We start from the raw sequence: 27,890 nt of genomic DNA on the forward strand, positions 1-27,890 counted from the left end.
CATCCTTTTTCTCCGTCCAGTTTGACATGAACATGGTCACCAGATTCTAGACCTGGCAGTTTTCTACCTGAGAAATGTCTGTTATAAAAGTGTTCATAAGCTCTTTTCACCTTTTTATCTGATCTGGCTACTCTCTTTATGTCTGGCCACTTTGGAAATAGGTTCTTTTCCAGAGCTGGAACAGTAGTTCTGAGTTGCCTTCCCATCAGGAGTTGTGCTGGACTATGTCAGTAGCCGCTATTGGTGTTGATCTGTAACTCAGAAGAGCAAGGAATGGATCTTCCTGCTGTAGGATTTTCTTGGCTCTTTCAGCTTCTTCATTTGCTTGTAGGTAATGTGGACTGCTAGTAATATGATCAAAATCATATTTCATTTGGAATTACTTAAATTCTGCTGCAGTTAATTGTGGTCCATTGTCCATCACTAGTTGTTCTGGAATACTGAAGTGAGCCAAAAGTACACTTCAGTTTCTTGATAACACTGCAACTTGGTATGTCTTTCAAGTACATTATTTGTGTATACCTGGAAAAGGCATCCACGATGCTGAGGTAATGGTGTCCTCTGAATTCACATAACTTTTCAGCTAGTCTCTTCCAAGATCTGTCTGGTAGAGGTGGTGTTATTAAAGGTCCTTTGTGTTGTGTTGGCCTGTTAGTTCTGCAGTATTCATATGCAGATACAGTATTCTTTATGTCCTTGCTGATGCCTGGCCACCACACTGACTGCTTCACCTGTTCACAGCATTTTGTTAATCCTTGATGTCCTTTGTGGGTGAGGTTTAGTATTTCTGCTCTCATTTAGTTTGGAATTATGATGCAATTGACTTTAATCATGAGTCCATTTGACTCGCATAATTGTCCATGCATTGCAAAGTAACCTCTTGTCACTTCCTTAGTGTCCTTTAAATATGTGGGCCAGTCACCTCCGTGTAACTTAGAACATCCTGAAGTTGCGTGTCTGTCAAAGTTGCTTTTTGTAGCTGTTGTAGTCTCTCTTCTGACACTGGTTTGTATCATTTTCCACACCTTTACATAATCTTCGAACTGTCTGCTACTAAAAGACTTTTTCCAGGTGCATATTTAGCATTTGGATTAAATCACATTAACCTAAGCAATAGACATTGTTATCTCAGTGGTGCTTGATCCAAGTCTTTCCCACTGATGAGGGTTAAATGTAGTTTATGGTCTGTTATCAGTATAAACAAATCCAATCCACAAAGATACCTGTAAAAGTTCTCACATGCCCATATGCTTGCCAGGCACTCCTTTTCAATCTGTGCATATAGTTTTCTGCTTCTGTGAGTGTGAGAGAAAAGCAAAGCTGGCTTCCACTAAATTCCATGTTGTTGAAACAATGTACCATGTAGGGCCATAGTTAATTGCATCCTCACTGACCATTATGGATTTGTGCATATCATAGTACTTGAGACCTGGAGCTGTTGAGATAATTTCTATTACCTTTTTATAGGCAATTTCTTGATATGGCCCCCATAGCCAAGTTATGTTGGACTTCAGTTCATTCAGTGGTTTTGTCACTGTAGAAAGGACTTGTGGATACCCAACCAAGGTAATTTACCATCCCTGGTATATGTCTTAGTTCTGGAACATTTGTTGGTGCATTCAATTAATTGCTTTTACTTTCTTGGGGCTAGGACTGATTCCATCTTTGTTTATTGTCTGCCCCAAGAGCTCGATTTGGTGTAGACAGAAAATGCATTTTTCCTTGTTTAGCTTCAGTTCAGACTGACTGATGAGGACTTTGTTGAGGGTTTTATTGTATTCTTCCATGGAAGACCCATATATAAAAATATCATGCACTAAGACTACAACTCCATTTGTATTTCTTAACAGTTCTGCCTTCTTTCTTTGGAAAATTTCAGGTGCATTGGTAATCCCAAAAGGTAATCTTTGAAAGCAGAATCTCTCAAAGGGTGTGATAAATGTTAGTTTAGCACTTTCTTGGCTAAAGGAGTTTGCCAGAATCTGCTCGAGACATCAAACTCAGATAATACTGTAGCTCTTTTCACTTTGGGGAGGGAAGTCATCCAGTGTTGAGAGGATATATTTTTTTCTTACAACTGCTCCATTAAGTCTTTTAAGATCCACACAGATTGTATTTTTCCATTTTTCTTTATAACTGGTACTATTCAGACACACATGCTGTTGGCTTAGACCTTTTCTCGATTATGCTAGTCTTCTCCATTCTCTATAACTCAGTTTTCCGTTTATGGAGTAATGGGAGAGGAATCCTGTAAGATATATGTACGCTATATGGTTGAGCATTGTCTCAAGGTTTTTTTTATACTGCATCTCGTTTCAACAGTCCAATATCACCAAATATTCCATTGAGTTCTTCCACCTCCCTCACTAGGCTCATCATGGCTGCCATGTTGTGGCTGAGAAGGCAGTTGGTCTATGGTCCTTTGATCAAATACATTCTGAATGCAAAGATTTTGTCGTTGTAAGTTGTTTTTGTAGTGAACTGGCCCATGCAATACAGAATACCTCTGTGGATAGTCAGAGCTGTGTCAGGTGACTTCAGCTCTCGGAGGAGTTGAAGGTGATTGTAAGTCCCTTATGAGATGACTGTAACATCAGCTCCTGAGTTACTTTTAAAGTCAATAGTCTTGTTATGAATATTCAGTCATCATAAGTGATAGATCCCAGAAATGGCTCTTGATTCTTTGTAATATGAGTCAACTCCCTGACTGCTTTGGTACAGCAAACAGCTGCACAATGCCCATATTTCATGCATTTATTACACCATGTGCCTCTGGCTGGACATGCATCATCTCTTGGGACATGACTGTTTCTACATCGTGTGCATGTAGGCTGGAATTTGTCCCTTTTAACCTGGGAGTTATCTCTCCTTGCCTTAGGGATCTTATGGTAATGACTTTTAGCACTTGTGCGGCATTTTTTAACAGCTTCTTGTTTTTCAAGTTTGTCAAGTTGCTCTTGATTTTGGTCTCACCAGCTCAGACTGCTTTGCTTTCTGTATAGCTGTGGCTAGAGTTAAATCTCTTTTCAATTATATCTGCTGTGAAAGGGTTTTGTCTGTTAACCCAATAACCAGCCTGTCGCTGATATCTTTATGTTTTGCATTCCCCAAATCACGGTTTTCAGCCAATGCATGCAGAGCTTATAAAGCATTTGATATTTTCCTCTGTTTCTTGAATTCTTGAGATGAAAACATGCTCTGTCATAAAACCTATTTCTCTGAGAGACAAAGTATGCATCGAACATAGCCAGAACCCTTTCATAGTCATATTTGTGACTGTATTCAGTAAATTCAAAGGATGTAAGGATATGTTCTGCTTGCTTCACCATAGCATAAATTAAAGAAGATACCTGTATATCTCCAGTTTCTTCGTGGAGTTTGTTTGCAGTTTGAAATCTTGCAAAATACTGTTTCTAGTTTGACCATGTGAAGATTTGTCAAAGCTGAAGTTCTCTGGAGCAGTGAAGAGTTGCATATGTATGAAATCCTACAATCTTTGTTGCTTTGTTCCTTCTGTCTGCAACCTTTGTTGCTTTGTTCCTTCTGTTTACAACTTTTGTTGCTGTTTTCCTTCTGTTTCTGTTCTTAGTTTATTCCTGACTCCATGTCATGTATTTCTGTATCAAATATGGACTGGCTAGAGAGCTTGCTTAAACACACCAGATATGTTCACTATAAGATCATTTAATGCTCTGCCAGGTATGGCTGAGGTTGGTTTAAATAAGGTATCTTACACACAGTGCCAACTAGTGACTGTACAGTATCATACAGTTTAGCATCTGTTACAGTCTATATTTTTAGCAGCTGCATGTCCCACCATCCTTACAGAAGGATTTTGTCCTGTCCAGCAGCTACAGAGGCAGTCATCAAAGCTGTCTCTTTTGGTCAGTGACCTCATAGCCTCTCCCACATCCCTCCTTTCAGAAGGCTGCCTCCACTGGATGACACATTGCCCTTAGAGTGGGACCAAGTCATTTTAAAATTCTTTCTTCATATTTTCTGCTGGGCTCATTGGGCCCCTCCCCTTTTCAGCCATTTTTGGCCACTGAATCTAAGGGCTGGTCTACAGTTGAAAGTTATTGTAGAATAAGTTAGGGTGTGAATTTAAAGTGTACTAACTTTTCCTGAATGACTCTATGTGTAGGCACTCGTATTCTGAAATAAGAGCACCATATTTCAAATGAGCCTATTCCATTTAAACTATTTTGGAATAAGGCACACACATTCTGGAATAACCTACATTTTATTCCCACTCTTTTGGGAGCACCTCTGCCCCACTGCAGCTCTCCCATGCTTCAGCAAAAAAGTTTTTTTTTTTAAATCTCCCCCAGTTCAATGTTCTCAATTGAGTAGCCTGACCTTTTATCAGCTCTTGCCATCTAGTTTAATTTTTCTGTGACTCTCCTCTGAGCAGATCCCTCACAGCCACACATCTGCTCCTATGAGACCAGTCCTCGTGTCTCAGTTTTCCCTGTGACGTTGTGCAGTCTATATGGTTTTATAAAAATATAAGTGAATGTAACGTAACTGGGATATGCTTCATGCAAAAGGTCTCTTGTAAGGTATCATTACAAAGCTTATAATCTACTGAGTATGATCATCTGATTTGTATAAATGTACCACTCTTGTATCTAAAACTAGAAATATAAAATGTAACTCTGAGGGCCTATTGTAATTATGTAAAGTGTGGGCCATTAAGGATGGTTTGGAATCTTGATGACTCCCATTGTCTGCAGATGGCTGTATTTACCTGTGAGTCTTCCTGTATATGTGTGTGCTGGCAAGTGAGTAATGAAGTCTTGCAGTGACATGTGATCATGTCACCTGAACTGGAATCCATCTTTAACCTGGTGCTTTTCCAGTGAGGGGGGGTGGAAACCCAGAGGGACAAAGGGTTCCCGCCTTATGCAAAAGATATATAAAGGGGTGGAGAACAGAGAGGGAGAGGAGCCATCATGGAGAATCCCCTAGCTAACACCTAAGCTGGAACAAGAGCTGTACCAGGGGAAAGAATTGTGCCCAGGCCTGGAAGGTGTCCAGTCTGAGAAAAACTTACTGAAGCATCTCTGAGGGTGAGATTATCTGTATTTAGTTTGATTAGACATAGATTTGCGCATTTTATTTTATTTTGCTTGTGACTTACTTTGTTCTGTCTGTTACTACTTGGAACCACTTAAATCCTACTGTCTGTATTTAATAAAATCACTTTTTATTTAGTAATTTACTCAGAGTGTGTATTAATACCTGAGGGAGCAAACAACTGTGCATATCTCTCTATCAGTGTTATAGAGGGCGAGTTTGCCCTGCATAAGCTTTATGCAGGGTAAAACGGATTTATCTGGGTTTAGACCCCATTGGGAGTTGGGCATCTGAGTGCTAAAGACAAGCACACTCCTGTGAGCTGTTTTTGGGTAAACTTGCAGCTTTAGGACAAGTGATTCAGACCCTGGGCCTGTGTTGGAGCCGGACAGGAGTGGCTGGCTCAGCAAGACAGGGTGCTGGAATCCTGAGCTGGCAGGGAAAACAGAAGCAGGGGTAGTCTTTGCACATTGGGTGGCAGCTCCCAAGGGGGTTTCTGTGATCCAACCCGTCACAGTGGGGTCTTCAGCTGGCTAAAGAAGGAGCCTCTCCACCCCCCCAGGATACTTGAAAGAAACTGAAACAAAAGACAGAGACTACAGGGGTTGTGAGAGATTGCTGGACCCAGGCTAAAGGGAGAGTAGCCTGTAAAAGGGAGCATTCTGGAACTGGTGAGGAACTTATCTGTATTTAGTTTGATTAGGCATAGATTTGCGCATTTTATTTTATTTTGCTTGTGACTTACTTTGTTCTGTCTGTTACTACTTTGAACCACTTAGATCCTACTGTCTGTATTTAATAAAATCACTTTTTATTTAGTAATTTACTCAGAGTATGTATTAATACCTGGGGGAGCAAACAACTGTGCATATCTCTCTATCAGTGTTATAGAGGGCGAACAATTTATGAGTTTGCCCTGCATAAGCTTTATGCAGGGTAAAACGGATTTATCTGGGTTTAGACCCCATTGGGAGTTGGGCATCTGAGTGCTAAAGACAAGCACACTCCTGTGAGCTGTTTTTGGGTAAACTTGCAGCTTTAGGACAAGTGATTCAGACCCTGAGTCTTTGTTAGAGCAGACGGGAGTGTCTGGCTCAGCAAGACAGGGTGCTGGAGTCCAGAGCTGGCAGGGAAAACAGGAGCAGGGGTAGTCTTTGCACATTAGGTGGCAGCTCCCAAGGGGGTTTCTGTGATCCAACCCGTCACAGTGAGCACCTCTGCCCCACTGCAGCTCTCCCATGCTTCAGCAAAAAAGTTTTTTTTTTAAATCTCCCCCAGTTCAATGTTCTCAATTGAGTAGCCTGACCTTTTATCAGCTCTTGCCATCTAGTTTAATTTTTCTGTGACTCTCCTCTGAGCAGATCCCTCACAGCCACACATCTGCTCCTATGAGACCAGTCCTCGTGTCTCAGTTTTCCCCATCTGCTCCATGCTGCAGTTTGGCTTTTATGGACTTGGCCACATCAAGTTCTTGCTTCTTCCAGCATGTTCCTGTGTCATGGAGGTGTTCGATATCAGGATTGCAGACAAGCAACATAAAAAGATACAGCAGTCCATAAGTGCTACCTTGTGTATAGAGTCCCACTAAGTCTTTGAAACACAGGGACCGGTCAGTGCATTCCCCTTATCCTTGCCTGGATGCTACTATAAACTACCCTGGGGTCTGAGATGGCATAAAACTAGCCCCAGAATTGAGGAGCCACAAACATCTCTTTTGCATCTACCTCACCCAGGTGCACTCAGCACTAACTGGGTAAAGGATTCCACCTTATGCCTTTATTAAAAATACAAAGTGATCTCCTTTCTTCTGTAGATGCTACTTTTGAAAGGAGTACTCTTCAAACTCTGGAGAGAAATATATGTATTTTTAAAGAGATCCATTTTCCTCTGTACCTGTAGTAATTAGTATGTTTCCCTCTATTTCTGGGACATTGATGCTAGTCAGTTCCCTACTGTATGGATTACTGGACATCGCTTCACTAGAGAGAGAAAAAAACAACACCTTTTCCTGTTGATTCTTTTCTCTTAGTTAGTACATCCCACAATCTGACTTTCCCTCAGAAAATTTAATCAGCTGTTCCATACCTTGGAGCCAGTTGTTTGTTTTCATGTTAAATATATAATACTGGTTTTACCTATGAAATTTGATGAGCTGCCCAGGAAGCTTTACAAGAATTCATCTTGTGGGGAAAGCAAATGGGTGGGACCAATAAAGTAACTGCTTTGAAGTGACAGCTTTGAAGACTCCTCCAAAACTCCTGGGCAGGACACAACACTACTGTAGGGATTACCAGCCATAGGGTACAGTAAATGAGAGAAGGAAAGCTAAAGAGTAAGTAAAATTTTCTTTTGTAGTGTATCAGTTTCACATTACTGTATATGTTCCACTGTGCTGCTGATTAGAAAAAATGGGGGAAATGTGGGTGTAGATGGGAGAGAGAAGGGAAAACGGAAGTTGGAGCATATCGTTAGTTTTAGGAAATATAATGTACTATCACTCTTTTCATTTCAAGCACTGCTTCAGTAATGTTAATAATTACTGGAAATAAAGCTTCTATAAAATATAATCAAGGACATCTCTTCATTTAAAACACTTCTAGCCCAGTGTTCTCATTACAGTATTAATTTATCTGGCATTGGAATGCATGACCCTTATTATAAACATTATGCCTACATCTCTGATTATACTATAATATGATTACTCTTTTGATTGTTTGGAACTGTTAACCTTTGGTGCATATGTATCTTTTAAGCTCCAGATGTTGTCCAGAATGTTCAGTGTACTGCAACAAGTTGGCAGTCGATTCTAGTGCACTGGGATCCACCTTCTAAGTCAAATGGAGTGATTACACATTACATCATCATATTTGAAAGGAATTCTACAAACATTTCTGCTTATGATAAGGTGCATACTTTCAGAGATCTGCTATCAAATATTTCTTACCGATTTAAAATAAAAGCTGCAACATCTGCTGGTGAAGGAAAAGAACAGATATGCAATGCCAGCACATTTCCAGAAAAAGGTAACAATTTTTGGATTTAAAATTTTACTTTAATTTAAATGACAATTGAATATTTAGATCAGTGATGATATTCTTACATTTACTACAGCATCCCAATCCTTTCCCTAGTCAAGTATAATCACAGTTTAAATCTAATATCAGATAATGAGAAATGGGGCCTGCTCTCCAACCCCTGTGTTGAAATGTCCTTGATTGTAATCCCAAGGGACAGAGTTTATCATGGAATAGCCAATGGAGAAAGTCAGTGGGACTTGGAAGTACAAATGAAGAGTTATGTTCTTGCCATGTTAAGTTTGAGTTCTTATTTTATTCATACTGTATCACCCAGTCCTAGTATGCATTGGCTCATAGCTAGATTGGGTATGTTTTCATCTTTTTGCTGGTGGCCTCACCTATTGTATGAGATAGTGGTATTTCTGCCAGTGACATCCTTTGTTTTAATGTTAAATAGCCAATACTGCGAATTCACTCATTAGAAGTGCTACCATTCAGAGGTTGTTAATCAATAAAATCATTTAACTTCCTCCAATGTTTGTCATCTTAAGCTACCGTTGAAATGAACTTTATAACAGGGGAAAAGACGGAAACCATATAGACAGTTTAGGGAAATTAATTCCTGTGCCTTTTTAATAAAGAGGTTATCTTCACACTTTCTTTTTATTAGTATATATTTAATAATGGGGCTACTTTTTCAGTGGCACTACTTGCATGAACGGGAGCTTTAATTTGCATCTCCAGCCTTGAAAGGCCTGGATACATCCAGAAACATATAAGCTCATTCCCAGTTGGAATATGTTTTTCTCTCTCATCTCTAAAATAATAAGAACTCATTAAAACACATAATATTACTTATTAGTTTCTCTCTGGTAATTGGAACCAACTATCTAATTGTCTTTCATAAATAATGATGAGTCAGATAAGTATGATGTTAATGTCATATCAGAAATTCTTGCTTACAGTACTAGTGGGGGTATATTTGAAAGTCTATTATAGTGTAACATTTTTCATAAAGTTGAGGTCAATGGGGCTATTCACATGCATGTGAGGGATACAGGGTTGGTACCCAGTTTGAATTGGAATAAGTTCTGCCTGAATATTAAAGAAGTGAAGTGTAGTTTGTCCAACTCTGATAGTTCAAAAAAGCTTCTAGTAAGTGACTTGGTGAGGCCTCATCTGGAGTACTGTGTCCAGTTTTGGGCCCCACACTACAAGAAGGATGTGGAAAAATTGGAAAGAGTCCAGAGGAGGGCAACAAAAATGATTAGGGGGCTGGAGCACATGACTTATGAGGAGAGGCTGAGGGAACTGGGATTGTTTAGTCTGCAGAAGAGAAGAATGAGGGGGGATTTGATAGCTGCTTTCAACTACCTGAAAGGTGGTTCCAAAGAGGATGGATCTAGACTGTTCTGAATGGTACCTGATGACAGAACAAGGAGTAATGGTCTCAAGTTGCAGTTGGGGAGGTTTAGGTTGGATATTAGGAAAAACTTTTTCACTAGGAGGGTGGTGAAGCATTGGAATGGGTTACCTAGGGAGGTGGTGGAATCTCCTTCCTTAGAGGTTTTTAAGGTCAGGCTTGACAAAGCCCTGGCTGGGATGATTTAGTTGGGAATTGGTCCTGCTTTGAGCAGGGGGTTGGACTAGATGACCTCCTGAGGTCCCTTCCAACCCTGATATTCTATGATTCTATGATTCTATGACTTTCTAATTCTTAGGTAGACACAAAGCAAATACAAAAATCGATGGAGAGATATATTAAAGTCTGATTTGCCGGAAGTTTAACAAATTCCTCTTTATTCTGTGATCTATATTGTATGGACCTGGGAGCTATGCCTATTTTTACTTAATTTTCCATCTAAGAAATATAAAATCTTGGGTTACTTTTTGTTTCTTTGCGATAAAATTATCTAGGGAGAATTCGTAAAATGTGATGCCTTTAATGACACTTGAATGTTGAAAGGGCAGATAATTGGAATTATAGCTGGAAGAATACGGACTAAATAGCATTAATGAAGATTCATTCAGATTCTGATTTGGCTGTTCAGTTCAACCATGCTTGTGTACCTTTTCATATGTTATTTGTGAACATTCTCATGCCTTTTATTTTGTTCTCATGAATGTATGGGGGCATCTCTGTACTGCATAGGACTACTGTATTCACATGAAAACAAACATATTTGTATCTGAGGAAGAATATCTGCTATTTGTTATTTACTTCTGAGTAATTGTTACTAGTTTTCATGTAAATATTTCAGTTATCCAATCAAATAATAGACAACACTTCCACATGACTTAGTTGTGAATGATGCCGTGAATGATGAATAGTAAATATTTGAAGTGAACAGTCCATAAACCACCAAAAAACTGAAAATTGTATGTTCAAACTATTTAACAGATCTTTATGAACAATTAAAATATTGGATACATTGGGATTGCTATAGAAATTATTGCTAAACAGAATAAAGAGCTGTTAGCTAACTGATCTACAGTGAATAAGGTTACCTAATTCACTTGGAAAATATAGATTTAGAGAATTTACAGTTTCAATCCAACTCCCGCTGAAGTCAGTAGAAATATTCCCATTGACTTCAATTGGATGATAACCTTTAAGAGGTGCTCCCCCATCAAAACAGTGGGAATTTATTTTAAAAGGATGTATGATTAGGGTGACCAGATGTCCCATTTTTAAAGGAACAGTCCCATTTTTGGGGACTTTTTCTTATATGGGCGCCTATTACCCCCCGCCTCCTGTCCCATTTTTTCACAGTTGCTATCTGGTAACCCTATTTATGATAGGATATTGGAATATAGTCCATTATTTTATTTTTTGACTGATATAATTTGAGATATTTTTCTCATTTATTTGGGCATAATGTTCTCTCTGCATCTTTTGTATTATTGGAAAAAATCAATTAATTTATAGATTTCAATGTGGCACCATGTAATGTTAAGTGTGGGTTAGGTATTTATTTCATTGGAATGACAGGGCATGACTGAAAACTCATTTAGCTTTGCAACCCCCATTTAGTGCATTTTTCAAATTTTTATTCTTGGGGGAAAAAAGTTTATTTTATTCGTTATATTTACAACCGTGCCTGTCCAACATTTTAGGTGCAGAACATGAATGCATTCAAAAACTCAGTAGATCAAATTGAGAATAAAAGGAACTTCCAGTCCATCACAGTAAACTTAAACTTCTCTCCCTCCATCCTTTGCCATTCAACCCTACTCAGACCCTCAAAAAACTTCTACCTGGAAAAATCTCGGGAAATAGCATCTTGTATTATTTTCTTGAAAGTCTTCTAATCTGGACTCTGATGGACCAAGGGTGAAGTGATCACCAACCCCTTCATGCCCTGATTCAGCAAAGCACTTAAGCACATTCTTAATTTTACGCATGTGCTCAAGTCCTCATGCAGTGAGGCATGATCTTAAATGCTGTGTTGAATTCTGATAGATATAAGCGTATGCTTAACTGCTTTACTCTATCAGGGCCTACACTAGCTATAATTTTACCGGGAGACATTGCTTTTTTAAACCCAAATTTGATTTATTTTGGAATACCGTGTGCATTATTAATGAGAGATTTGCCTGAGTAAGGGCTGCAGGACTAGGCCCTAAAACTACAAAATATGGATTATTGCTCTAAAAGAACTGTAGCTCAGACTCGTGTTGTTTAACAATTGGTTTAAATTTTAGCACTTAGTCATATTTACAACAAACTGGTTATTAGTAGGACAATATCTTCTTAACTGTGTGTTCACATGAATTGTTTTCTGATGAGTGGCTACTAGGAATCGAAGATTCATGGTAGGGAATGGAAACAGTTTTATAGCTGTTGTCAGCTTCTTATTTATGGTGGTCTAAGATTAGTTACAGAATACATAGCCAGCACTGAGTCACTGACAATGCATTTATTTTTGACATAAAGTGAAATCAAATTTGGTTCAGTGTCTCATTGCATAGTGTCTAACCTTTACATTCCTTGCAAAGACTATTTGATTTTTTTTATGTAACCTTTTTCATATCTGGGTATTACTAAACATGGATCATGAAGATTAAATTTATGAGGAGATTAGTGTTTGGTGTCTAATCTAGCTTTGCTGTCATGGTAAACCACTTGTACCAGGGTAGAGTATGTTATGACCCACAAAAAAATCTATGAACTTTGTGGTAGTTACATGACTTTGTGTTTAAATATTTTATATAGGATATGAAAGATAATATAGCAAGATTTTAGGACTGAATAACTATCCTTAGATTATATCCAAGGAAAGATGCATATTATAATGGGATTTCATTAGGGTTGGGTGAATTTTCAGAGGACAAAAACTGCCTTAAACTGGTAAGAAAATGTTCTCTAAAAGATTCTCTCTATTTTAAACCTGTCCAGGTTTACCAAACTCTAGAGTCTAGGACAAATGTAATAGTCATTTGCAAATAAAAATTAAGCATATTAAAGTACCATTTTTAATTCCAAAATGTTGAACAATTAAAAATAGAAACTCCTATTATGTTTCATTTGTAAATTTTATATTTTACTCAATCCATGCTCACTGTTTCTTCTGCCCTGAAACTTTTAGTTACACACACACACTAAATTAAACATACCATTTTCAGCATGAAGAAAAGATATCAAGTTAGTTTGCCAGGCTCTATTTTCAGTGTTATGGTGCACGGTGTAATTTTCCTTACTGTCTCCTAGTATTATTTAATATTTATATTGTGATAGCACCTAGGGTCCTCAACCAGCTCAGGATCCCATTGTGCTAGGTGCTGTTCATACATATATAGTAAATGACAGCGCCTGCCCCTGAGAGATCCTATACTTTCTTCTTCATAGATTTATAGATTCAAAGGCCAAAAGGGACCATTGTGATCATCTAATCTGATATCCCATATAACACAGGCAATAGAACTTCCCCAAAAATAGTTTCTACAGAATATCTTTAAGAAAAACATCCACTCTTTATTTAAAAATTCAGTGTTGGAGAATCCACCATGGATCCTGGGTAAGTTAATTATTGTCACCATTAAAAATTTATGCCTTATTTCCATTCTGAATTTATCTAGCTTTAACTTTCAGCCATTGGATCATGTTAAATCTTTATCTGCTAGATTGAAGAGCCCATTATTAAATATTTGTTTCCCATGTAGATACTTACAGACTTAACCTTAACCACCTCTTAACCTTCTTTTTGTTAAGCTAAATAGATTGAAATCCTTGAGTCTATCACTATAAGGCATGTTTTCTAATTCTTTAATCATTCTCTTGGCTCTTCTCTCAACCTTCTCTAATTTATCAACATCCTTCTTGAAGTGTGGATACCAGAACTGGACACAGTATTCCAGCAGTGGTCATACCAATGCCAAATGCAGAGGTAAAATACCCTCTCTGCTCCTACTTGAGATTCCCATTTTTATGCATCCCAGGTTCACATTAGCCCTTTTGGCCACATCGTTGCACTGGGAGGTCATATTCAGCTGATTATCCATCACAACCCCAAGCTTTTTCACAGTCTCTGCTTCCCAGGATAGAGTCGCCCATCCTGTAAGTATGGCTTATGTTCTTTGTTCCTAGATTATACATTTACATTTAGCGATATTAAAACACATATTGTTTGCATGAGCCCATTTTACTAAGCAATCTAGGTTGCTCTGTATCAGTGACCTGTCATCTTCATTATTTACCATTCTCCCAGTTTTTGTGTCATCTGCAAACTTTATCAGTGATGAGTTTGTTTTATTTCAGATCAATAATCAAAATAGATAAGACCAGGAATTGACCCCTGCAAAACCCAACTAGAAATATATCATTCAATGATGATATCCTGTTTACAATTACATTTTGAGACCTATCAGTTAGCCAGATTTTAATCCATTTTATGTGTGCCATGTTAATTTGATATCTTTCTATTTTTTTTAATCAAAATGTCATGCGGTACCAAGTCAAATACTTTACAGAATCTTTGTATATTACATCAACACTATTACCTTTATCAAACTTGTAATCTCATAAAAAATCAAGTTAGTTTAACAGGATCTTGTTTCCATAAGCCCATGGTGATTGGTATTAATTATATTACCCTCATTTAATTCTTTATTAATCAGGTCCCATATAAGGTGCTCCATTATCTTGACTGGGATCAATGTCAGACTGACAGGCCTATAATTACACAGGTCATCCCATTTACTCTTTTAAAATATTTGCACATCATTAATTTTCTTCCAGTCTCCTAGAACTTCCCCAGTATTCTAAGATGTATTGAAAGTCAACATTAATGGTCCAATGAGCTCCTCAGCCAGCTCCTTTAAAACACTTGGATGTAAATTATCTGGATCTACTGATTAAAAATGTCTAGCTTTAGGAGCTGCTGTTTAGCACCATCCTGAGATACTAGTGGAATGAAAAAAGTATGTCAGCCTGGTGTAGAGCACCCACATGTGAGATGAAGGGGCTTCTGTGTCCCTTGCTTCTACTTTAAACAAGATCAGGGTTTGTCCTGTAATGAAAAAAAGACTTACTCACTGCTGCCAATCTGGTCGCTTCCGTGATTTACTTAAAATATAACGCATTCAAATAATTGCAGAGTGAGATCATGACACAATGATTTCTGAAGAGCTCCTTCTGTTACAAAAGTTCATTTGGTTCCCATACTTACATGTGCTCAGTACATTATTATTATTATGTATTAATTTGTAGATTCACCCATTATCAGGTATGTCTAACTACAAGATAAAGTTAATGAGTTCTAAGTTGCTTGTTCACCTGACCTAACAAACATAGTGAACTCTTTGCTGCTACAGCTTTAGATTTTCTCTTTATTATGGAAGGTCAAAATAAATTTAATTGATTCTTTTCCTTTAAGCAGATAAATCAAAACCAGTAGGGAATTTTAAATACCAATTACTCTTTAGGGAATTCTACTGTTTCTACTTACTAGGGAATTCCATAGCACAAGTCAAATAAAGAAGCTTTAACTTTAAAAAAAAAAAAAAAAAAGCATACACACACACAACCCTCAATGCTGGATTAACTGGGTGAAAAATGGTGACAAAATATGTGCAGAGCTAAATTAGAAAAAGTTTGCAAGTCACATGCATTACTTGTTTAAAAGTAAGTGCCCAATGTATGCAGCTTACTATAATGGCCCAACCCTTTGAAATGATGAGCATTCTCAATACCCATTGAAATAAATGAGTGTTGAGGGCAATCAGCATTTTTACAGGACTAAATCCACTGTGTGTGTTTCACAGTTCAGGAAATCCATTTCCTCCTCTGTATGTAATTCTCAAACCTTTCATACTGTATTCTTGAGTGAGCATATTAAATGAAGGGTACGATCCTTCTCCTATGATATATTCCAATTGACTTCAGTGGAAATATTATTAGGCCTGTAGGCCTACATTTTCAAGTACTCAGAACCCACAATTGGGGACAGATTTTCCTAAGAGTTCAGCTCTCACTTAGGCAGCTAAACAAGGACTAGATTTTCAAAAGAGCTTAGCAGCAAATGTGTTGAGGTCTTTTCAAAATATGACCCTAGCCGAGGGAGGGGGGAGGGGGGGGCGGGCAGTGTGAACTCTTAAAAATCTGTCCATAATATCAGATCAGTGACAAAATCGTGGGAAAAATAAAAGCTAACATTTTTTACATTTTTATGTCAGCAAATTAGCATCCAGTCCAAAAAAAGAAAGATATCACTGTTTAGGGCCAGATTGTGATGCCTTACTCAAGCTGAATGGTACCTTATACCATGAGTAATCCCAATGATGTCAGTAGAACTACCTGTAGAGTAAAGCACTACTCAATATAAGCAGGAGTATCACAGTTTGGCCCTTAAGAATTCTCCATGAAATATAATTTTATCAACACAAAGTCCTCCAAATATTTATTTTCTTAATTTCCTTTTTTGTTATATTCCAGTATTTATCTGTTCCAGGTTCTTCACTTCACTTCTTTTGATGCTCTTAATACTATGCAGCAGATTTATAGGCTGCCATTATTCTTTTAATGCAAACTCCCTGCTAAAGGCAGCTGTTCTGAAGGCAGATTTCTTTTCATTAATTTAGTTAGGAACTAGACATACCACATTGCTTTTTTTCTTTCCCCGTCCTGCGCAGCTGCAGCCATTGCTTTTCAGCAACCTCTACAGTCAGACCCATCTTCTTTCCTTTCTCGAGCAGATTGGTGTTTTTTTTTTTGTCCTTTACTGCTCTTGTGTCAGCTTCTCTATCATGATGAATAGAATTTTTGCTGCAGAACTCACCTGTCTGTCTCTTCATTTTGGCCTAGCTTTATATGCCAATTCCATCAGCCCAGTTCCTTTGCCTGCCTCGCTCTGTGGATGTTTGATTCACATTCGGGTGCTTGTTGCATCTGGAATTTGCTTCCACTTAGGTTCTTAAATAAAAGCTTAACCTGAAAGCAGTCCACAGGCTTTGGGGCTCCTGATTAGCATCACAGCCAGGTGAGAGTAGGGAGTTTAAGGGACTTGGTGCTTGGCTTTGAAGTTTGGCCACCTTTAAACATTGCTGGATGAACTTAGAAATTCCTCATCCCTGCACCAGTGCAGATACTGAGTTCACTAGTACTTCACAGTCAGTGATCTCCTCTGGCATAGTTGTTGGAACTAGGGATGGTGGGAGTGCTGCCACACCCCCTGGCTTAAAGTGGTTTCCCTTATATACAGGGTTTACAGTTTGGTTCAATGGCTCTCAGCACCCCCAGTAAAAAAATTGTCCCAGCACCCCTGTCTTCTGTTTCATGGTTATGAATTCAAAAGCTAAATAGAATGAAAACAAACCCTTCATATTATAGACTGCTCCATATTCTTTATTGTGTTATAATGAAAAAAATATAATCAGGAAAGAATATTTTTATTAGGTAAATACTTAAATAGATTGATCACATTATAATGAGGCTTGTGATGTATTGGGGGATTTAAACATGAGATTAGTATCAAAGGTCTAACCAGCTAGTCAGAACACAACTCTGGACAGATAATGTCCCAGTGTATACCATAACTAACATCCTTTTCTTGCTTTTTATTTATATAGTGGCTTTCTGGAGGCCAGTGAAGGTTAATACAATTACATTTAGATGTGTATTAAAACAGAAACATTTCTATGGGAGTATATATGCAGACCTTTGTTACATATCCGATGAAAGCATCAGATCATAAAGGATCATTCCTGAATAATGCAATTTGTTATCTGAAGTAATTTTACTGTGAACATTGATCACTTCATAGTTGAATCATGTTTAGAAAATTTAAACAAGCTGTATGATTACTCTAGGAGGCATGGAATGGTTTGTTCAAATTAGTACCATCTGTGGATAGAAAAAGTTTGGGGAATTTTAGTCATTCTTGAAGAATGAAAATCTGATTCTCCATGCTAAAGTAACTATAATCCTGTTTGTATCTGTAACCCAATAGTGTAGTTGTCTTGAAGTTGTCTAGTTGAATGTGCAATTCATCAAAGCAGAAGGTACTGTACCATGGAGTGTCACTGCTGATCACTAGTAATTGCCCTCCGTGTACCTGCATTCTCTTTTTGATGTGCTCAGGACTCAGCATCTTTGCATTTATTCTAAGCGAAAATGACATTTATATGTGATTTGCCCATTTAAATGTATTTGATGAGATTAAAATGAATTAAACTTTTTAACTAACATTTAAATCCCTTTTTAATAAACTGTTTAGGCATTGTGGCAGAAAATTGATTTTCTGTGTTTTCTGCTCTTACACTTTATTTTGCAGGGCAGAAACTAGACAAATTTTATACGGAAACAGGCCCTTAATAAATTGGAAATGAGATGAAATAAAAATGAAAGATACTGTATTACAGTAGAAAATATCTATCTACTCCAGTGTATATCTAAGGTGCCTATAATCCTGGGTATCTGAAAGGATTTATTCCATCAAAGAGACAATTTTGATCTAGTTTTATTAGGTCAAGGGTATTATCTTCCTGGAAATATATTTAAATTGTAGTTCACTCAAACCATGAAGTGTCTTTTTCATTATTACTGCTACATTATTGGACTTAATTATGCTTTTATGGCATCACCCTGCACCCTTCAGGGGGTGCAGCATGTTCTCCCCTGCAAGGCCAGTCAGATCTGCTGGCTGGAATATAGGGGGGTTGGGCAAGGCCATAGCTTCCTCTTTGCCTCTCCCCTCCTCATTAGAAATGTAGGGACTGAAATTGTTGCCTGCTGCCACATGGAAGGAAGAGGAGGAGAATCCTTGCACCATTTCCCCCACCGCTTTCTGCACCCAATCTGCCCCATTATTATTAAACCTGTTTCTGTACCTTAATTTCTTCTGTCTCCTTTGTCCCAGGCAGATCTTTTTATACCTTTCCTCCATCAGGACTTTTAGTTTTTGAGATATTGTATGGGAAAGTGACTCTTTAGGCTTTGGCTGGCTGCTTTAATAAAATCTCATAGTTAACAGGGCTCCTCCCAGTTAGAGAACCCCAGAATACATTGATCCGAACTCCCCAGGAAGTCTTGGAACTCATACAGTTTGATTGGCAGCACTTAATCCATCAGCGATTGCTAGTCCTGCTGAGATTAAAGGCCCTGATTTAAATGGAGGTTTATTCCATGGAGTGCTTGCAGGATTAGACTCTAATATAGTTTTCAGTAAATATAAGAGGTCACTTGTAGATAGAGAAGATGACACTGGACCAAGATGTTTCTGTCCCAGTGCTGTCAACTCTCATGATTCTATAGTAAATATTGCAATATTTAGAGTTTTTCTATACACACACACACACAGTTTGGGGGGCCTGATCCTGATTTTTGAATATTTGGAGTTAGCAATTTTGCAATCCTGAAAGGTTTTATTTGGGTTCAGTTTCAAAGTGAGACCTAGCGACAGTTATTTTATTCAAGCTAATTTACCCATCCCCCAGAATCCATTCCTAATTTTATCATTTCAGTAATTGAACAAACCAGACCAATATTCTTTGCAGTGTTTTGAATATATACTAATAACTTATCTTCAAATATAGGACACTCATTTAAAAAAAACATTTTTAGGAAGCAATTAGTATTTTTATTGCACTCATTGAGCCCACCTCAGCCCTCATTTCAACACTAATAAAGAAAAGGTCAGAATAAGACCCCTACTGTATAATATATATATATAAAATATGCAGTGTGCAATACTCCCATGAATGTCCTACACTGGTTATCTTCTGCTGTGTTTTTTTTCATAATGGGGAAACTGTAACCCATATAGGTAGTTCTCTGTCTGATTTGTTTTTAATGTACTATAAACTGCTTTGCTTCTCACTAAGTAACAGAGAGAAGAATATGAACTTTAATTTTGATGCTATGGAGTATTATAATGATTCCAGCCTTTGTTTCTTTCAGAAGATTCTTTGCTTCAAAGAAGGCTCTTACCTCTCTCACATTACTAAAGTAGGTTGAAATTTTGCCCCCATTGAAGTCTGTGGAAAAACTCCCATTGACTTCAATGGGTCCAGGATTTTGACTATAGTAATTAATGGTACAGCACTAAATTATGCAGGTTAAAAGATTAAATAAGAAAATTACCATGGCCAGAAAATTATTTTTGTTTAAATGCTTGTTGGCTTGAATGACTGCACCGCACTTTAAGCAGGGGGTACTTGGCTGGCTGGCTGGCCAAATTAAGGGAATAGCCCTTTATGGTGGGGGATGGGAGGAAATGAAAACTACTGCAATGGGTCAGCATGGTCACTGACTCATCCCCTGGGAATGCAGGGTTTAAAAGGGGCAGCTCTGCTCCTGAAGCTTCCCTTTTACACGGAGCAGGCTGAGGCAGGACCCACCCTCTCTGCCCTTTAGGTGGTAAAATACCAGGTTTGGTCAATACCTGCTGTGGGCATTACACTAGCTGCCCCTTTTTTTAGGGGGGCTGGGAAGGAATTTTCCCCCTACCATCATATTGGCTTGGGTGCAGATGGGGTTTTTTTTTGCCTTCCCCACAGCGAGTGCAGGAAGGACTTTGTTCATGCATGACATGAAGGGCGGTAGGCAGTATGTCACAACTCATTATTTAAGTGTAAGGCAGATGTCCAATGCAGGTACTCCATAGGAAAGGTATACAGTGACCAGATAAATGGCTTGGAAAAGGACTTAAAAAGAGGTGTTCATTAAAGGAACAAATGGGGGCAGTTGGGGACTCCTATGATTGGTATGGCAGGGAGCCAACCCCCATTCTTATAGCCCACCTTAACCCTCTTACGAAGGGGGGTGGATGGTAAGATCCCAGCAATGGATTTACTGGAGAAACCTGGATGGAAAAAGAGGGGGAGCTAGTAAAAGACCCCCGGGTAATTACAGAATAAACAAGGTTACCTGCACTGTACATTTTTATCTGCTGGGTAGCCCCAGACATCTAATAATAAAGTTGCAGCCTGATTAAACCCATGTCAAATGTCTCCTGTCCTTTTGGTATAGCCAGACAATTGCTGTTTGCACTTTGCTTGTATTCATTCGTTTGTTTTCTTGAGCTGCCACTCCTCTCCCATTCTGTCAAGATTTCGTTCTTACAAGTCAGTCATTCCAAAGTATTCATATTTATGGGAGAGACAAAGGTTTGTAACATTAGGATGTCATATTGTTAAAAGATGAACTGTTAGAGATAAAATCAAAGGTTCAGATATTCCCAGAGGTCTTCTAAAGCCATTGGGAACATTTTTTCCCCAGAATGAATATCCTGGGATTTTTTGTTCCTTATTTAAGTATCCATGCTGCTTAGTTATCAGTATTAGGATAGAATCTATCCGATAGATAATGGATTTTTGTTTTACCAATAATTTTTTCCCCTGAAGATTTCAAAACACATTAGACAGGTATACGGAAGGATTTTTGAGGAGGTTTCTCTTGGCAGTTTCTGCTACTGGAGAATGGTAATATTATCTTACAGAAAATCTTTGAGATAATATTAGCTTGGTGTGTGACTATATGATCCTGTACAAAACTATATGTCACATATCCAGTCTGAGAGATCTGACAAGTACACTGTTGGCTTAATATAGATGTGGCATGCTGTTGTGTACATGCACATTTATATATCTACATGGGTGTTCATATATATGTGTGTATAGATAAAAGGAAACACACAAAGTTGGGAGCTTCTTTTTTACATTGCATTTTCTTGTTACTGAATTCTTGTTTTTAATTGCTGTTATTTCTTGTTTACTGAACAGCACTGAATGTTGGAAAACTGAGCTACTGTATGTGTGTGTGTGTGTGTATTCATATATATACACTGTATGTGTTTATATACTGAAAGTTAAACAAAATGTTTATGAAGACTTGAAATTTTGCCCGAGGATTGCATGCATTACCAAGACCATGGGAGGCAATTCAAGATTTCAAAGTGAGAGGAGAGGAATCCCAGTTAGCAACAGCAGTAAAAGATGCTGAGGTTAGGGCAAAAATAACTTTGCTTAATATTCCCTCCCCAAGACGAGGCATGGTCCTGAGTATAGCAACAGCAATGTTACCTCTCCTCCTAGCTGCCCTTGCATGCCACAATCAGAAGTATTTTTCTTTAACTCAAAAGCTATACTAAATATGTGTGCCATATGTAAGTATATATAGGGCCTGGTTTTCCTCTCACTTTCACTGGTGTGTGTGACTGCATTTATATTGGTGGAATTACTCCTTATTTACAACAATGTAAGTCAGGGGAGAATCAGGCTGATAATGTGTAGTATATTTAGCAAGAGACTGAACAGACTCTGAATTGATGATATGAAATTGTATCCTCTATAATTAGACATGCTTATTAAAAATAGTTAGTTTTAACTACCTTCAATGTATCCATAGTTAAAAACAACTTGTCATTCACGTTAAGTTACTGTATGTTAAATTAAAAATGTGTTTTAATTTCTAGTCCCCAGTGCTCCCAGGGATGTTGCTTTTTCCAACGTTCAATCAACAAGTGTGATTTTGATATGGAGAACCCCAGATACTATCCTTGGCTACTTTCAAAACTACAAGATTACTACACAGCTACGGTCCATCCACTGCAGTGACTGGGAAAACAATGAATGTATTGAATATGAGAAGGATCAATATTCGTATGAAACTGGTGTTGATGACTATATGGAGGAGATAGTACATGAACTAAAAAAATTCAGATGGTATAGGTTTAAAGTTGCCGCTAGTACAAATGCTGGCTATGGCAACACTTCACCTTGGATTTCTACACAAACTCTGCCTGGCTGTAAGTAAGGATGACTGTCATACCTCGTATTTCTATACTGAAATTGAGTCCAGCTAGATATGCAAACATTGTAGTCAGAGGTTATGATGTTTCTTCATAAAGCTATAGCAATGGTAAAGCAAAGAAGAATTTGTTGTAACTTTGCAGCTTTAATATATTTCCCCTACTATTTTAAAATAATACTTATTCATAGTTAAAGTAATTCAGAATGGAAGAGCCTGTTCGATGCTAGATGCTATCTTACTATTTACAAAATGGCCATTTAATTTCTTAGCCAGAGTCTTCCCCTGAAATACACAAGTCAGATTTCTGACTTTGGCACTTTCCATTTCCATTTCTAGGTAAGTGGTGTGGGGTCAACTAAAACACACATCACTCATTTAAAACTTTACTTGTTTCACTAGTCTAATGTGTTTCACCAGACTAATGGCACTTTCTCTATTAGGGGAGCATAAAGAACAGCCACCAGCTAAGGAGCTAGATTTCTTGTCAATATCATATGCTTTAAATTTCATGTAAGAGCTCTTAAGTGCTGCTTGAGATTTCACAGGAAAACTGTAGAGGAGACAAGAAATGAACAGAAGTCTCCTACATCTCAGACAAGCACCCGAACCACCATCCTTCCTCTACTTTGCATTCATAAAGTTAAGCAAGTATACAAAGTTAAACAAGTTTGCAAGATCAGAGCCTAAGTGTGCACTGTATATTATATATGCAAGTGTTTACACACACACACACACACACACACACACACACACACACACACACACAGGGCAAAGCAATGACAGTAGCATATTATATTTATAATATTTCAGCTGTTGGCTTCTGTTTCCCATACCGTCTCCTGTTTCCACAGAAACCAGATCAGCAAAAATAGAGAACCATAATTTGCATTGATTTTTAAGTAGAACTCACCATTGATTTTAATGGGAAATTCTGCCTATAAATTGATGACATGATATAGTCCAAGATAAAGAGGTTAAAGCTTTTTAAAAAATAAACCTAGAACCTATGTTTCTGCAGAAACTGGATAGGAAAAGCTGCTGGTAGCTAACAACTCTGAAAAAGATTTCTCACTTATAGATCTCAGCTGCTGTCTGCCTGCTGAGAAATGCAAGTTCCAGTTTCCTAAAACAGCTGCTGAGTTAGGACTCTTTTAGTTTCAAATTGAGGGGTGGGGAAGAGGATTTAAAATAAAAGCACTAGAGAAAGTATCTTTTAGATTTCCTCAATAGCAGCGTGCAATGATTTAAGAAAGGGTTAACTTGCTAAACAGTTCCAGGTAGTGTGGTTATCATGGAAGTTATAGATGGAAGAAAAGACCTGTTGGACTGTTCAGTCAGTTTGCATGTCAATACAAATACTGTCCCCAGCAGTAGATTCTCCTTCTATTATCTAGTCTAGTTTTAAAGGTGCTAAGCAATGGGGTTTCCAACACTTTTCTGCGGGTCTGTTCCATACCCAAATACATCTAACAAATGAGACATATTTCTTAATATGTAACCTACATTTTTCTTTTTAAAAGTTATGTCAGATTTCCACACATAGAATATTTGCCTTTCATAATTTTAAATGTATACATCTATATGGATGATACCTGGAGTAAATAGTAAAATCTAGTATTTTTCCAGATCATGAGATACAGTAATGAATTCAACAATATGAGATTTAATTGTACAAGTTTTTGGAAACTATTGGCAGTTATTTCACACTTACAACCCAATTAAACAAGTAGAATATTCACTGAGAGCTGTCAACATTCTGAACTGGTGCTGAACAAATGTAGTTACCTGTGGAATTTTCAGATAGGCTTTTGCAACCTGTGCAGCAAGCTACTATCAGAAAACCTGATTATGAAGCGTAAGTTTTAAAAAAAGTATACAAAATAGAAATATAGGGCCAAATGCTGATGTCACTTACTCCCATTCAGCTGTAATAATGGACAGTGGGTGTTGTGTAACTAACTTGGCACACTAGTTAGCCTACAAATAGAATGGGGTATAAACAGAATATTCTGTGTAGGGATAATGAATGTCTTTTTATTTTATCTGTACAGATGACCTGACATGATTCTTTTCCGCCTCTAAACTATGTTGCCATGCCTTATACATAGAATAAAAGCTATAGCCATTTATAAACTATTGTCTGGAAAAATTGGATACTTGTGCTTTCAAAAGAACAACGTAGTCAGTGTAGCACATTCAAATAATTAATATTCTCATTTAAACCAAAAAGTGGAACAGTGTAATAAAACACACAACTGCTGTTGGACTACATCCTGGGCCCAGTAGCTTCCTTGGCACTAGAGCCAATAGAAAAACAAAGGGAGAAAAATCCACCAAAATCAAACAATCAGTCAAAATTTGGAAATTCTATAGCTGGTTAAAATCCAGCATCAAACCTACCTGAAAATTTTCAGAAATTTGTTAAATTTCCACTAGCCCTTCTCAGTACAAAGCTGTGAGGTGGTTGGCCAGTGCTCTGCATCTATAGAAGCCACATACTGATGGGGGAGAAGAACGTCCTCTGAGATGGTCAAGCCACATTTAGGTAACTGCCCTACCCCACTCCAAGGACAGGGTCTGTGGCCCCATCCAGCCTGACTGCCATATAGGACTATGATTACATGGGCAATGAAGTTACTGAGCAAGAGCAGTGTCTTTCTGCCATTCAAGCAAGGGTTGGAGTTTTCCCTGGTTTAATGGTAATGATCTGAGGAGAAAATGAACAGGCCATGTCAAAGACGGTTATCCAGCTGGAAGCTGAGACATGTCCCATCAGACCTAAGATCCCTCCTTGGCAATCATGGATCTGTGGAAGAGACCCGACTCCTGTTACCTCAATCAACTTTTACGGTTCTTGCCAGCTGAGCATTTTTTGTACTTAAAAAATGTTTGAGGAACCTTTCCCCAGTTCCACTTTCTCTCCTTTGCCAGGGTTACTGCAGTCCTAGGTATATAATAATGCTAATAGTAGTCCCCAGGTACCAGCAGCAAGAGATGGGTTCAGGGTGCACCATAAGACTACACAGGGAAACTCTGCACAGAACAGGTGTGGATCTCCTCTCCTTTCCCTATTGGACTGAATCAAGCATCCTCTGGGTAATTCTGCTGATGCACAGCCAGGTTAAACAGCTTTTTGGGGGCATAAAGGCTTCTCACTGCTATGTAAAATAGCTGAAGATTTTGCACATAGAAATCAATTAGAGTTGCATGGGCTCATCTGAGGGCAGAATTTAACCCAGTTTTTCTGGTTTTCAAGCAATAGCTCTGCTAAGTGCGTCCTTCAGGAATGTAACGTAACCTTGGTTGTGAAATAACACTCAAAGGATCTTTCTTTGGGCATAATTTGATTTGCAGTAATTTTCATTTCTCTCAGGCTCAGACAAAAAAAGGTAGCCATTATTCTCAGACCCAAGCACTGTTTACAATATTTACACACACGCTCTGGACCTAATAGTTCTCGAAGTTTATAGAGATGCAATATTGATAAAGGAATTTACATAAAATGCATTCTAAATTCTTAATTTAATTTCCTTATATCTATCCATTGTTATAGTAAAATGTGGATCTTGTGAACATATGTCCTAGTGCAGCAGTATCTAATAGACAAATGTTTAATAATCTGAATATACTGTGAGTAATTAAATGGAGGATCTCACTACTATTACCATCATTACAGTACCTTTTACTCCAAAGTTAAAATGTATCTAAATCTATTTGTCTTTAAAACTGCAGGAATTCCTATTTAATTTCTTGGACCTGTGTACATATTTGTAGCCATAATCACAGTAATGTAGCATATTGGAGTACATCATATGTACTCAGAATTAATCCAGCTCTCACATCCAGATCAACTATTCAGCCTTCTGTTTTGTAGATTATCCTCATAGGAATGGTCTCACTGTCTCATAAAATAGTTTGATGGCACTGTTATTGCTTAGCTGATGGATTGCGCAAAGAGCCAGCTCTGTTTTGCAAGATGAAATATTTTCAACATGATCTAAGTTTGTACAAACACCAGTACATTAGATCAGTGTTGTAGCACAATAAGGGGAAGAGAAGGGAACATTTTCCATAGCAAGAGAAACGTAGTTATCTTGCACCTGCACTCATTCTGATCTTCACTTTTGCATTCATAACAAGCAAAATATTACATTTTATAGTCCATATCATCTTTTCTCCGATAAAATAATTTTGGAGAGCCAAAGTTAGGTGGGAAATGGATGGTACTGAGGCCACAGAATTAATTCTGCATTATGGTGTAGTTAGGGAACTTGGGAATTGGTATTTTTTGCAAGCTGAAGGGCCTCGTTGTGCATGGATGTCCTGAGATGTGGTGCAGTTCTTGGGGCATCCCTGAAAGGCTGGGGCATATGTGTAGAGGGCCAGAACCTATGAAGTGCCCCCCCAAACCCTACATCTGTTATGGCAGGATGGTTCATTCTGTTCTACCTGTACCTGACCCAAGGTATTTGAAATGTGTGCAATGGGAGTTTGTGTAACTTAATACTGACAGGGTCAGCATTGTATTACACAGGGAAATCACCATGAGTTTCCAGGTAGATGAGACTACGGAAATTGAGCCTTGACTTCTTCCCAGCACCTTCCCTCCCAATCTCTAGTGTCTGGAGTTCTTGCTTTTCTGGGTCAAAGGGAGGGGAGTGATACTGCCATGCTTGTATACCCCCTCTTCCGACAACTTTTGCCTTGAAGAGCAGGGGATTCTTTGTCTCATTCATTCTCTTTATGGAGAAAGGATTGGGCCCTATATCTATCTAATGCCTAAATATCCAAATATTTGGGGGGAAATCTAGATCAATTTAATATGATATAACTGGACATGATACTTTTTTTTTCTTAAAAAAATAATAATGAAAAAGGCAGTCCTTATCCAAACTGGCAAGCATGAACTTCCATGAGAAGGTTAGGGTATTCAGTCTTGTTTTTGAGGATTATGCTAAATGATGGGCTATCCAGACTTACCTTCTAGCAAACACACTTAACTGCTGCCACAGCATCAGGACACAGATGGATGGGAAAGATGACCCTGACCTCCATAAGACCCGCATTCCTGTGCCAGGATAGAAGCATGATAATCAGGAAATGATGGTTGTTAGTTACAGAAAATGCATTATTGTGAAAACCAGGAGAAAACTGCTTATGAGAGGAAGTGATTGGATTATAGGGGAATGAGAGAATAAGACTAGGTCATTTCTACTGAGTAAATTGCTGTGATTTATAAGAGAAAGGGTATAGTGATATCTTACCCATTACTGACTAGACTCATTTCACAAAAAATCCTAAATCAGAATGTGACAGTTACCGCTGAGACAACCAGTTTTTTTTAATGTTTATTATAAAACACCAAGTGTTTTTGAACCGCACATTTCCAGCATCCAGTCTCCTTTTTCGTTTTACAGATTATTGTCCGTAGCTATTCTTAATTTTTTATTACCGTTAAGTAAGTGTCAATTGATCATTTTCTGATTACAGTGAAAATTAAATGGGTAATGGTGTTCAGATGCATTTTATGTAAATACCTTAAATAC

The 27,890-nt window shown here is 38.0% G+C and overlaps 1 protein-coding gene across 1 annotated transcript in view; it reads left to right on the forward strand.

The window, feature by feature from the left end:
• Window positions 1-27,890, forward strand: part of PTPRQ (protein tyrosine phosphatase receptor type Q) — a 179,005-nt gene that overhangs the window by 92,177 nt on the left and 58,938 nt on the right. The window contains exons 25-26 of the mRNA XM_065403406.1: window positions 7,833-8,102; window positions 22,007-22,339. Coding sequence (XP_065259478.1) covers window positions 7,833-8,102; window positions 22,007-22,339 — 603 coding nt within the window. The remainder of the gene's footprint in view (window positions 1-7,832; window positions 8,103-22,006; window positions 22,340-27,890) is intronic.

The sequence above is a fragment of the Emys orbicularis genome, chromosome 1 (genome assembly GCF_028017835.1).
Source record: "Emys orbicularis isolate rEmyOrb1 chromosome 1, rEmyOrb1.hap1, whole genome shotgun sequence".
Taxonomy (NCBI): domain Eukaryota; kingdom Metazoa; phylum Chordata; order Testudines; family Emydidae; genus Emys; species Emys orbicularis.